Source organism: Marmota marmota, unplaced genomic scaffold (assembly GCF_001458135.2).
Source record: "Marmota marmota marmota unplaced genomic scaffold, marMar, whole genome shotgun sequence".
In the NCBI taxonomy this organism is placed as follows: domain Eukaryota; kingdom Metazoa; phylum Chordata; class Mammalia; order Rodentia; family Sciuridae; genus Marmota; species Marmota marmota.
In genome coordinates, this window is record NW_025999900.1 from 38602721 (window position 1) to 38617002 (window position 14282).

The following is a 14282-nucleotide window of genomic DNA, read 5'->3' on the forward strand; positions in this document are numbered from 1 at the left end:
GAATTAGTTGCTTTAAGAGTTGTAGTATCCCTTTTTATAACATATAGCCTTTGGAAGAAGATCTTAACACTAGATGATAATCTTAGAAGGTTGGTACCACTGCTTTTAGGAGTCATATTTCATTATCTTATTTTATATCTGGAAAGTACCCATATACAAGCAAGATTTTTATAGTCTGGCTAGTTGAGGTTGCAGTCTATCCTTGTAACTAGCTACACGTGAATATAGATAATGATATCCAACATTCATTGAGTGCATACTTTTGTTCAGATTAGGCATCACCAAACTTACTCTGAAAGAGCCAGATGGCTTTGTAGGTCATGTGGTCTCTCTTGCTACCCAGTGACCTCAGTTTTGCCATGGTAGAGTGAAAGGAGCCATAAATAATACATAAATGAAGGGCATGGCTGTGCTACACTCAGACTTCCTTTACAAATGTGGCCAGATTTGGTTCCATGGTCCTTAGTTTGTCAACTCAGGGTTTAGGTCATCTTCTAAGCACTTGACATGTATTTACCCAGTTAATATTCACTATGTGCATTTGAAGTTGTTACTACTGTTGTTATCACTTTACAGGTAAGCACATTATGGCTTAGAAGTTAAAGGAAACTTGTCCAGAGTCACAAAGCTACAAAGTGGCACTCCTATAAATGAAATCTAGTTTCGAATTACTCTTAACCATTGCATGATACTACTTTGATTTAATTTTATAACTTTTATCATGTAACATTTTTCCATTTAACAAATATCACTGAGTACTCATGATTTTCCTGGTACTGTTTCAAGTACTGGAAATAAACCAGTGAACAGACAAAAATTTCTACCCTTGTGTGGCTTCCATACTATTAACATGTAGTCATATGTATAAGTCAGTACGTATGTAGTAGGCAGAGGATGAGGAGTTGTGGGGGCTTGAGAAGTTACAATTTTAATAGAGTGTTTGAGGGAAGACTCACTAGAGCAAAGACCTGAAGAAGGAGTGTTCTTCCAGGGTATCTAGGAGATTAGGGGTCCTTTTATGTAGAGGGAATAACATGTGCAAAAGGTGTAAAGTAGGAACAGCCTGTCAAGTCTGAGAAATAATGTGGCTGGTGCAAAATAAGTGAAGGGCCAAATTGTGTAGTGTCTTGGAAGCCATTTTAAAGATGTTAGTTTTAATTCTGAGATGAGAAACTACTAAAGGATTATGTTACATTTTAACAGAATTACTGTGGCTTCTATGTTGAGAATGTGAGAATATATTGAAAAGGGAAAAAGCTGAAGCAGAGAGCTCAGTTAACCAGATTATTGCAGTAGTCCAGGGCATAGATCATGGGTTAGCTAGTTTTGAGTTTACATGGATTGGCCTCGTGATCCAGTTCCTTCTTGGTCCTGACTGTGGTTTGGCACCACCTAGTGGCAATTTTTGTTCTGGATTAATTATTGTTTGTACTCCTGGTTGTCTTGGTGGCTGGCTTGGATTTATAAGAGAGTAACTTTTAGTTGATTAACAATTAATTGATTAATTGGCACACTTTTTGTCAACATAATTCAGGATTATCAGGAGAAATCTAATTATGTGGGGGTGTATCCTCTTTTTCTTCACTTCTAAGGACTTATTTAGTGTCCCCATCTAGCCTTACCCATATCTTCCCTATCTAAGATCAGATCTTTAGGCCATCCAATATTTGTAGAGAGGTTGAGTAGAAGATAGAGGAACTAGTTACAGGAATTTCTGAATGTTTATTGTGGGGCCGTAAAACCATATGAGATCTACACAAGGAGGAGTATAGGCAGACAAATTAAAAATTTTAAGGACTGAGTCCTGAGTTGTTCACTTTAAGAAGTCCAGGAGACACAGAAGGAACAACTAATGAAATAGAAGTAAAACTGAGACTTATGTCTCAGCATTTCAAGAATGGATTTATCTGTTTTATTAAATGTTGCTGATAGGTCAAGGGACATGAGAACTGAGACTTGTCCATTGAATTTAACATTGTACAGGGTATTGCTAACCTTGAAAGGCATAGTTTTAATGAAGTGGGATTAATCAATTTTAGAATCAGGAGAAGAATCAAAGAAAGTGACTAAAATACTCTTAATGAATTTCTATAAGGGGGAGCAAAGACCTAAATCGATAGTTACAGGGGCTGGGGATGTGGCTTAAGTGGTAGCGTGCTCGCCTGGCATGCGTGCGGCCCGGGTTCGATCCTCAGCACCACATACAAAGATGTTGTGTTTGCTGAAAACTAAACAATAAATATTAAATAAATAAATAAATAAATAAATAAATAATTGCCTTTAAAAAATAAATAAATTGATAGTTACAGAGGAAGTGGGGATAAAGGAAGGATTTAGATTTTGTAAGAGAAATAATATTGTATTTGTTGGGGAATGATCTAGAAGAGGGGAGGAAAATATGATTTATGTTAGAAAATATAGTTACATATGAAGAAAATAATTCACATATCTGCCACTGAGAAACTTTGGTTAATATTTTTGGTATGTAACTAACTTTTTTTTCTTTTTTTATTGTGACATAAATTACATGACATTAAAATCTGTCCTTCTATAATGTCCAGTTTACTGGTTTTTAGTATATTTGCAAGGTTGTGCACCATTACCACTATCTTAGTTCCTGATCATTTCATTACCATAAAAAGAAGCCTGCACCCATTGTACTGTCCATTTCCTTGTTCAGCCAGCCTCTAATAGTTAACAGTTGTCTTTCTGTCTCTATGTATTTTATTGTTCTGAACATTTCATATGAATGGAATTATATAATGCATGACTTTTTGTGTCTGGCTTCTTTCATTTACTGTGTTGTTGTATGTATTCCCTTTTTATGGCTAACTGTGATAGAATCACTTTTTTTAATATTGATTTTTTAGTTGTAGTTGGACATAATACTTTCATTTATTTATTTGTATGTGGTGCTGAGGATCGAACCCAGGGCTTCACACGCACTAGATAAGTGCTCAACCACTAAGCCACAACCCCAGCCCCTAGAATCGCTTTTAACAACTTAAATTCCTCTGGACAGAATTAAACCTTTCATTTGTTTAGCCCTATTGAAAAAAAAAATACGTCTATTAAAGTTTGGCTGTTATGTGAAAAAATTGAAATTTCTACTTCATTAATGTCTTAGAAGGGAGTTAGTGGATAAGTTTTTGTTCTATAAGATTTATATCCTTGATAATTATTTATAAGAGATAAATAGCTAGAGTCCCCCCATAATAACATATTATAATTTTTTAAAAAATATTTTTAGTTGTAGGTGGACACAATACCTTTATTTTGTTTTTGTTTTTTTTAAATGTGGTGCTGGGAATCAAACCCAGTATTTCACATGTGCTAGGCAAGCACTCTACCACTGAGCTACAGCCCCCAACATATTGTAATTTAATATTACAAAATAAATAAGATGCTAACTTTTTAAAATTTTGAAATTTAGAGAGGAAGAGTGACAACTCTTTTGGGCAAATGATAAAGAACTTGGGTTTTACTTATCTTGAAACAAAGCATAATAGGGCATTTATAAATTACAATTTATGTGGTACATTCTAGAGGCTATTTAAGTTTTTAATTATTTAGATCAGATTTAGATTTAGATGTTTTAAAGGTACAGAAACATTTCTAGTAATTCATTTTATTTTAGTCCTAGGGAGAAATGTCTGCTTTTAACATTGAGATTCTACTGAGAAGAATCTGACTCACTATAGAATTTATTATTGCTCTTGTCTGTGCAGTTATGACAAATAAGATAATGCTTCTTTTTATTGAACTAAAAGCAGATTCAAGCACCTTGTCTGTCAAAATATATAGTAAAAAGATCAGCGTTTGTGCAGATCAGTTGTCAAGCTATAATCCAAGATAAGTTACAATGTAGGTAGGTTTACTCATATTTTGTTTTCATAGTATATATGGTAATTCAAATCACTCATCACTACCCTAAATGATGGATTAAAAGAATGGACTTACATATATATAGGAGAATATGTGTTTTTTTTTTCTTTCCACAAAGCATTTTGGGTTGCTGTATGAATGATGAAAGAGAAAGTGCAATATCTTGTCCTATAATTACTGTTTTTTTTTTTAAATCGTTGTGAATAGTATGATACCTTGCATCATTATGTCAAAATTATTGGTAAGGATTGGTAAACCCTGTAATTTTCTGTTCCCGAATATTCTAGGTTTTTGTTGATTTGTAAAATAATAAGTTTTTCAGAAGGATTTTAGTATTGTGTTAGGTAAAATAATGGTAGCTACCATTAATTGTAACAGCACTATGGCAAGCCAAGTATATTTGAAGAACTCAGTATTCCTTGCTTACTAGTACTCAGTGAGGTTGACATCATATTTTATAGATGAAGAAGCATGCTCAAAAAAGTAACCCCAGGTCACCTCATTGATAAGTTAGACCTTGCATAGAAATCCAGGTCTATTATAAATAAAATTCTTTTTTGCTTCTTATTTTATTATTGATAGTCTACAGAACCTTTTCTGAGGCTGGTTGGAGAACTTGGATTTGAAAGTTCAGTTTATTCCATTAGTAGAAAGCTTTCTTTGTGTAGCTATGAAGTAGAAATCAGCTCTTTTGAATGACTGGTCAACTGTTATTCACTGAACTGCTTGAGAAATTGTTTATACTTGATTTTTTGTATGGCTTGAATTCTTTCCATTGTTAAACAATGCATAAGCATACATACATCTGTGTTAACATTTCCAAATATGTGTTTGAAACAGATTTGGCAACTGATAGGAAGCTCTTCCGTCTGGTCTCCAATGATTCCTTCATCTCCATTCAGCCTTCTTTGTCCTCTTGTGGACAGGACTTGCCAAGGGACTTCAGTGACAAAGTGAGTCTGCCAAGTCATAGCCACCACCACCACATCGATCAGTCTCTGTCCAGCGCCTGTGACACAGAAGTAGCCTCTCTTGTACCTTTACATTCACATTCTTACAGGAAAGATCACCGGCCGCGAGGTGTACCACGGACTTCCAGCTCTGCTGTGGCCTTTCCTGATACTTCACTGAATGACTTCCCTCTTTATCAGCAAAGACGTGGGTTAGATCCAGTAAGTGAGTTAGAATCTTCAAAACCTCATTCTGGATCCAAAGAATCCTTGGTGGAAAATACTTGTCTACCTGGGGAATTCCAGCTTGCTGGTGATCTGAAAAACAGTAATTCTCAGCCACCCACAAAAAGTGGGAAGAGCAAAGCTCTAAATGCAGACAAAAGCATGGACAGCCTGAGGAGCCTGAGCACACGGAGTAGCGGGTCAACAGAGAGCTATTGTAGCGGCACAGACCGTGATACCAACAGTACTGTCAGCAGCTATAAAAGTGAGCAGACTAGTTCCACTCACATAGAAAGCATCTTGTCAGAGCATGAAGAGTCTCCTAAAGTGGGAAAGAAAAGTGCTAAGAAAAAAGAGTGCTGTGCTGACTCAGAGAAGAGTTGCTGTGCCAGTGACAAAAGGACTAACAGTGACAAGACTGCCCTGGAAGTGAGTACAAATAGTGGGGCTCCTGAGGCCCAGGATTCTCAGGCCTCTGATGAGATGCACAACCAGAGAGGGCTCAGCACCTCTGCATCTGAAGAAGCCAATAAAAACCCCCATGCAAATGAGCTTATTGCACCAGAGGACCCAACCCCTGAGAAACCTGCTGAAAATAAAGAAGAGCAGAATGAGACGCCTGTCACTTTGGTGGATTTAAAAGTTTGTAAAGATACTGGTGGAAAGCAGAAGGAAGGGGATGTACGACCCAAATCCTCTAGCTTAATCCACCGGACAGCCTCTGCCCACAAGTCAGGCAGGAGAAGGACAGGAAAGAAACGAGCCAGCAGTTTTGACTCTAGTCGACACAGGGACTATGTTTCTTTTCGAGGTGTTTCTGGAACCAAACCACATAGTGCTATATTTTGTCATGATGAGGATTCTAGTGATCAAAGTGACTTGAGTAGAGCATCAAGTGTCCATTCTGCTCATCAGTTCAGCAGTGACAGCTCTTCTAGCACTACTTCTCATTCGTGCCAATCTCCTGAGGGCAGATATAGCGCTCTAAAGACCAAACACATTCATAAGGAAAGGGGTACAGACTCTGAACACTCACATAGAGCTCATCCTGGTCCTGAAGGAACTGGCAAAAAGAGGGCTACACGACGGACTTCCAGCACAAATAGTGCCAAGACTCGCGCCCGAGTGTTGAGCTTGGACAGTGGCACAGTAGCATGTTTGAATGACTCAAATAGGCTAATGGCACCTGAAAGTATAAAGCCCTTAACCACTTCAAAATCAGATCTTGAGGCCAAAGAGGGAGAGGTGCTGGATGAGCTGTCTTTATTGGGACGGGCTTCCCAGTTAGAAACAGTCACTCGATCTAGGAATAGTTTGCCAAGCCAGGTTGCATTTCCTGAAGGGGACGAGCAAGATGCAGTCAGTGGAGGTAAGTAAAGTACAAGAAGAGACATCCCAAGAATCATGCAAATTTGGTGCTATTGATGAGAGTAATGCTTAATTAAAATGTGCTTTCTGTTAATATTCCCCTTCCACTGTGCGGTAAAACAAGCTTTTTTAAATGAAGAAGGAGATAATTGTCTTAAAGGTTTTGGAATGTATACCAAAAAACATGTTGGGTTTGTCAATTTGTTCTTAATGGCCTCCACTTTTCTAAGCTAGTTGCCATCTGTTAATATTTTGCCAGGAATAACAAAAATTACCCCCCTTTCCATGTAAAGCAATAGCAATAATCACATTGGCACAGGAAACCACTTGTCATCTCTTATGTAGTGCATGCCACTGAACTTCCAGAATTAGATCACTCTGCTTATCATATGAGATTTCTCCAAATATTACATTAGTTTCAGTTATGTATTTTAAAAATTGTGGCTCTCTTTTGTCTGTTTGATTTTATTTCATGCTTAATTCAAGTTACCTATAACTTAACTATAACTTTTTCTTTACTAACCTTCAATTTTTAGGTTATAGTGCCATTTTGTATTCATTAATGGATGTATGATGCCCCCAAGACAGTGATGGTGTTTTGGTTAAAATAATAACTCATTTATTTCAGGTTTATAGAGAATTGTACAAAGTTGGATAGGTGATTTTTGTATTCTGTCAGTGTGTGTTGGCCTCATTATTTTAGTTGTTTTAAATAGTTGTTTCTATTTAATCCTAAGCAGAATAGTTTAATATGTTCTCATTATTAGAAATCTGCTTTTTAAAATAGAAATAGAAGATTTTATGTTATTAGCATCTTAGCTTTTTAAGATTCTACACTATTCTCTTTATTTTGCTTTATCCTTAGTTTTAGATTTTAGCTTATTGGTGTAATAGTGTTTAGTCTCTGTTGAAAGTTAAACTGAGTTGGACTTGTAGCACACACATGTAATCCCAGCAGTTTGGGAGGCTGAGGCAAGATGATTGTGAGTTCAAAGCCAATCTCAGCAATTAAGCAAGATCCTAAGCAACTTAATGAGACCCTGGCTCAAAAGAATACATAAAAAGGGCTGGGAATGTGACTCATGGGTTAAGTTCTCCTGGGTTCAGTCCCTGGTACCCGCCCCCGCAAAAAAAATTAAGCTGGATTTTTTGTTGGTACAGATATTCCCAAACATGTGACTGTGCTTTTTATTTAAAAGAATTTTAATTTCATCCAGAGCATTTTACAAGTCCACATTGTGGTAAACATATTTCTTTCTCCCTCTCTCCTCCTTTCTTCCTCCCCGTGCTTTCTCCCTTCCTCCCTTTCTCTCTCTCCCCTTCTCTCCTCTCTCCCCCTCCCCCATCTCCCTCATTCTCTCTCTTCCCTCCCCCCTCCTGCTTCAGTAAAGTTTCTAACAAAGATTAATTTCTCATGGATTGTAAAGAAATGATCTGTAGTGCCTCAGGAAGAAAGTAGTCTATTAAACCTAAATTTGGGAAATGAATTGTGTCTGAAATGTTTTTAACCATTTGGTGACAATATAGTAATTAAGTTTCCTGGAGTCATTGTGTAAGATTTAGATTATAAAATGTAGCTTAAGTTGTTATCAAAAAATATGAGTAAACCTGCTTAATTCTTATAGTTGCTATCAAAATAAAATTTAAACATGCTATAATGCAAAATATTATTATTCTAGGTATCGTTGAAATGTAAATACTGAAAATAAGTGCAAGACCTATAGTAAATCTATGCCTTCATATTTAAACTGTCATTTCCTTTTCATAGGTAATGTGGGTTGTTCTGTTTTTTAGGAATAGTTACACGGAACGTGTTACTTCTTAATATAGTTCTTTGACTCATATAAGCCCTTATTTTTCAGATTCCAGCTTCTGATTGTTTGTTTATGTTCTTTTTTAAAGATCTCATTAAATGTTAATAAGAAGCAAAAAATGAACTAAAAGTTTTTATTCCTACTTTGGTAGAAGAAATGTAATAGTATGTGAACTACTGAAAATCTTTTTTTTTTTTTTTTTTTTTTTTTGCCAGAGGAAGACATTCAGGGACTATTTTTGAGCTTTATTGTGTAAGCAAAACAAAATTACTTAAATGTGTTGGGGTGGGCTGGGGATGTGGCTCAAGCTGTAGCGCGCTCGCCTGGCATGCGTGCGGCCCGGGTTCGATCCTCAGCACCACATACAAACAAAGATGTTGTGTCTGCCGAAAACTAAAAAAACAATAAATAAAAAATTCTCTCTCTCTCTCTCTTTGAAAAAAAAAATTTCTAAAAAAAAAATGTGTTGGGGTTTTATGTTCAGTTGGTTTTCATTGCAACTAAATATATGGGTTTTTTGGGAGGTTCGTTTACTTGGGCTTCTTGGAAGCTTGGAAGTAGTGGGAGGGGATTTGTTTTTATTCTCATTATTTCAAAATTATATAGAATCTTCTCTACTGTCATGTATAACTAAAAAGAACAAAACAAAAAATTATATAGAATCTCAAACACATGTTAAAGATACTTGTTTACATAAATATTATTGTTACAAGTCTTGTCTGGCAATTTAGGAGAAATGTTTTTGGGCTGTCTAGTTTTTTCTTGCATACTGTACTTCTGAAGCATGTCAACAAAATATGTTACTGCTTAACTCTTAGACATAAAACCACAAATAGATTTTATTTCAGCGAATTTGGAGGTATTGGTGAGTTCTCCGATTATTTTTGTTTTATTTTTAAACTGGGTGGTGTTGGTTGTGAAGGGATAGCATTAGGAAATGCTTTATAAAGTATTAAAATAAAATATCTAAAATAGGAGTTAATCTAGTTTAGTGACATGGAATTATGTGCCTTTGTTAGTATAGGAGTTCCAATGTTGTGAATCATGCAAAGCTATTTACCTTCTTTAACCCTCAGCTTCTTCCTCTTAAAATGAAATGATGAGTGTACTTATTTCATAGGGTAATGGTGAATATTAAGGGCATTCGTGCACTAAGATGCTTAGGCAGTCTGGTACATAGAAAATGTTGCTGCTGTTATTGTTATTAAACAGGCTTGTTTTACTAAACACATATATCCTATCGTATTAATTCTGTGGTATAAATAGAGAAAAATAATAACATGTAGAAATAAATTAGAGATGTTCTAATTATACCATTGTGTGAAATTTGACAATAATTAAAGTAAAATATTAAAAAATTCAGATAATATTTTTATCTGAATGTCTAATTCTTTATATAATACTAGCAGAAAAAATTATTTTTAGTTGACATCTAATCTAGTCTTATGGATTTTACCTTATTTTAGTAACAATGTGTCATATAACTTATCTTTCGATATTTAGTTATGAAAGAAGTGTTTGTTTTAGTAATTTGGTTAAAATAAGATGTTATGAATAATCTTCTGCAGTTACTTAGGAAAAAAGTTTTAAATTCAGACTAAGAGATTTTCTGTTGACCTCTTGTTTTATACTTAATTTCTCTTTTGTAATTATAAATCATATCTAATTTATGACTGATATTTTAAGAACAAAAAAAGTACAATTATATATGCTAGCAAAATGTCCTCTGTTTTCTAGCTTGTACTTTAATAAATGATTTTTTCTTTTAAAATTTTTATTGGTACATTATCATTATGCATAATAGTGGAACTCATTGTGAAAAATTTGTACATGTTCATAACATGATTTCCTATATTTAAATCCCCAGTATCTTCCCTTTCCTCCTCACTCTCTCTGATTCCCTTCTTCTGCCCTACTGTCTGTCCCTTAGCCCCTTGATTCCCTTCTCCTACTCTGCTGGTCTCTTTCTAATTAAAGTTTTTTTGGGGGGGCTATTAAACTTTTGTTTTGGGCTAGTAAACTTATTTTCTGCATGATTCAATACTGTTAGCATATTTTCTCCATTATGTATCAGATTGTAAAGAATAGCCAGAGTAGAGAGGTTTGTGGTTTACTTATTACTTTGTACATTTTTCTGGATTTCTTAACATGAATTTCTCTGAGAAAATTATTTTAAATAGAATATTTAGATCACTTTGTAAGTAATCCTTTAATAACTTTGTGTTTGTAGCCAAAGATAAAGGTCATCTTCCCCCCGCCCCTCCTCTATACTGGAGATTGAACCCAGGGCCTCACACACTCTAGGCACATGCTCCACCATTGAGCTATGTCCCCAGCCTTTTTTAGTTTATTTTGAGACAGTCTCGCCACGTTGCTGAAGTTGGCCTTTAATGTTTGATCATCCTGCTTCAGCCTTCCAAGTAGCTGGGATTACAGGCTGGTATCATGCGAATGTACCACTGTGCCTGGCTCAAAGATAATCTTTAAAGAGAACTACTATTCAAAGAAAAGTCAAGTCTTCTAAATAAACAAATTTCTGAGGGTTTGTGCTACATATGTAAATTATAGGGCTCCCCCCTCTTCAAATATCACTGGGCATTGGAAAGAAAAGACGAAGACCACTGAACAGACAAGAAAACGTGAATTAAAGCTTTTGTACTTTGCTAAGTACATAGGGCTATAAGGACTAATAAACTTATTTTTCTGATTTCTTGGTTCACATGACATGTTAAAAAAAGCAAGTTAGTAGAAGGGGATGGAGAGAGGCTGAAGTAATGAAAGCAGAAAAAAAATGCATAGCCTACCCTAAAGGAGGAGCTGTAACTATACTGAGCAAAGCCAGACACAACAGAATAAGATCAGTAAATATAGGGACAAACCATCTTTTATTTTAATAGTGTTCAAGGACATCATATTATCTGCTTAATATTGTACTATAGTACAGTGCTACAATTGTATGAGTAGTTGATCTTGATTCATTAAGATTATGTTTATGCTATTCAAAGCTTAGACATAAAAATCTTAGAAGCATACTCATTAAGTGAAGTGAAATAGCTTTGGAAAACAAATCTTCCCTTACAACAGTATCAAGAAAAATGGTATTTTATTGAGAAAGTAAATAAGTGTTCATATATGGAAATAAACATGGCAATATTTTTTCTTTCTAGCAGAAGTGAAATTTCTGTTTGAAAGTGAACAATTACATTTTAATATCTCTAATTAATGATTGAATACTCTGACAAGCCATGCAACCCATGCCTCAGTTTCCTTAATTGTAAAGCAGGAATCATAACTCTCCGCCTGTCTCACAGTTAACTGTCAGACTGTAATGGGCTTAGAAGTGTGAGAGTGCTTTGTAAATTGTGCATTCATTATGTAACCTAAATGCTGATCATTTCAGGAAGCTTCCCTTTTCAAATATGTCACTTTAAATATATATTCTCTAGTAATCCAATGTTAGGTGAATCTCCTGAAAAATAAATAGAAAAAATTGTATTTGAATACACTTTTCTAAGAGAAGGTTAATAATTTTTATTCCATTCACAAAGGATTAAAAGGATTAGGAATTACCTATGAAAGTAAGTAATCCTTATGCTGTACTTTTTAGGAATTGTTTTCTGTATGTGTGTAGTAGACTCCAAAGTATTATTTAGTTTCTAGAAAGCATTTTGTCTGCCTAACTGTATGGCTGCTGGTATTGTGGAAAATATTAGTAAGGATATGCAAATTGTCTTTAACTCAAAATACAGCTAATAATATTGTTGTTATTTGCAGTTGTCAAAAAGCAGAGAAGTCTGGGGCTGGGGTTGTGGCTCAGTGGTAGAGTGCTCTCCCAGCATGCATGAGGCACTGGGTTCAATCATCAGCACCACAAAAATTTAAAATAACGATATTCTGTCTACCTAAAACTAAAAAAATAAATATTAAAGAAAAAGCAAAGAAGTCTTAAAACTGTTTGCACAGATGGAAATTATTTTAATTCGGAGTTGATGTTTAGAAGTTGTGCAATAGATTCTGATTGTTCCTTAGCCTCCCAGAAAATGGTATTTCCACATTTCTTTAATAGAACAAAATCTTTTCATGTTGATGTTAGCATTGTTCTTGGCTGGCATGGAAAGTAAGAAAGAGGAAATATGTTTAGATAAAATGGATTTCATGGCTAGACTAAAACATTTATTTCAGAATTTTTTGTTTTGTAAAACCATTTGAATGTTTGTTTCTTTTTATGGTAATTTCATTCCTAAGTAATTGTTTACACCTTGATGAATATTTCAGTGTATTCCAGAATATTTGCAAATGTCTTTTATTTTTCTGAGGTGCATAATATATTTGTTTCATACTTTGGCCATTTTTCTTAAAAATTTAATTTCTCACTATCAGTTTTCCTATCTATTTGAGATTCAAGCATACATTTTTTCCCCCATGGTTTTCCCAGATGTATTCCTTTTCCCCCCCATAATCTACACTTCCCATCAAAAAGAGTTCTCTTGAGTAGTTTCTTCTAAATTTTTAACTTATTAAGAGCATTTGAGCTCTCCCAGGAACCTAGGCATAGCATTACATTTCTATCAGAAAGTAGCTTGTAACCTATGAATCCTTTCAATAATTAGTCAGCTATGTGATTGAAATGGTTTTAGATAAAGCATCTTTATCTCTACGTATTTTTAGTCAGAACCTTCCAGTTTTTGAGATAGAATTTGGACATCCCTTACCTCCTTCTTCACCAGTTTCACTGTTTAATGCATCTGCCTTTAATACTTTTCTATTGCCATTCAAAGAGTAAAGCCATCTTATAGTATTTTATTTTAATATCCCCATATAAAAATAAATAATTGCACTAAAATAATTCAGCATGGAACATGTAGAATTTTCTATAATTGATTGGGATAATTGGGAAGTAACACTTGAAGCGGGAAATGTGGGTTGTGCAATTAACTTTTGTTGTGATCTTCAGCAGAAGTCGAACCTCTGCTGTCATAATATCTGAGGATAGTTGTACCTTGACAATGAATTACTCGTGGGCTTAAACCTTATTGATTGTATCACTTATACTGAAAAAATAAAAAAAAATTGAACTATCTGAAGATCCCTCTTAGTAATGATCATAAACTGGTCTTTTATACTCATTTTGACACAAATAAATGATTAGAATGCCAAAACTGTTGCAATTTTGAAAAATATTTTTTGAAAATAATATATATAACTATGTTCTTAAAAGTATTTGATAAATCTTGAATTTCATGGTTTTTGAATCTCTTGAATGTAATTTTTTCCCCTTTTGTACACTGACATGAAGTTTAGTTGTACTTATATCATCGGCTTTTCAACATTTGCTTTTTATGTTACTATTGTCAACTAATTAACTTCATCCTTCTTTGCCAGAAGATGCTGGAATTTATGCAGTTTCAAAATGTCAACTTCAAAATCAGTTTTTAAAGTATTTTCTCCCTTCCCTTTCGTGCCATGATTCAAAGATTAAAAACAATCCAAAGAACAAACAAAAAGCAGCTTATTTTCTTTCTCCTATAAAGTAAAGCGATTTAAAAAGTGTTTTTTACACTTGTGTAAGGAAATTTTCATCAAGTTTGGTTGTATCTTATATGACTATAGCAAATTATTTTAATGTTTAAAGATCACCTGATCCCAATTGGACCCTGTTTGAAATAGAGAGCACATTTAAGTAGCACATTTCCAGGGGGCATGGTTTAGTCATATTTACTGTGTCTGTAAATGATGGTTTGGCATTTTCTGGCAATGGTGTGATCCTAGCTATTTTTAAAACAGTTGCCACAGTAAACATTTTCAAAGTTTTTCTAACAGTACACATTAACATCTTGAATGTTACAAAGGACAGTTTGGGCAATAATTGTAACTTTTCTTTGATACATTTTTCAATGAATGCTTAAAGTTTCACCTTGAGTGTGGTCAGGCCCATTAAGGAATAAATGATGTTGCGTTGCTATTTTGCAAATAAAATATGAATGGTGTGTTAGTGGCAAAAAAAAAAAAAAAAAAAAAAAAAAAAAAAAAAAAAAAAAAA

At 34.4% G+C, this 14282-nt stretch overlaps 1 protein-coding gene across 7 annotated transcripts in view; it reads left to right on the forward strand.

Moving 5' to 3' along the window:
* Positions 1 to 14282, forward strand: part of Pcnx1 (pecanex 1) — a 149547-nt gene that overhangs the window by 37634 nt on the left and 97631 nt on the right. For all 7 annotated transcript variants that reach the window (XM_048798891.1, XM_048798892.1, XM_015493498.2 and 4 more), the window contains one exon: positions 4726 to 6429. In XM_048798891.1, the coding sequence (XP_048654848.1) occupies positions 4726 to 6429 (1704 nt within the window). The remainder of the gene's footprint in view (positions 1 to 4725; positions 6430 to 14282) is intronic.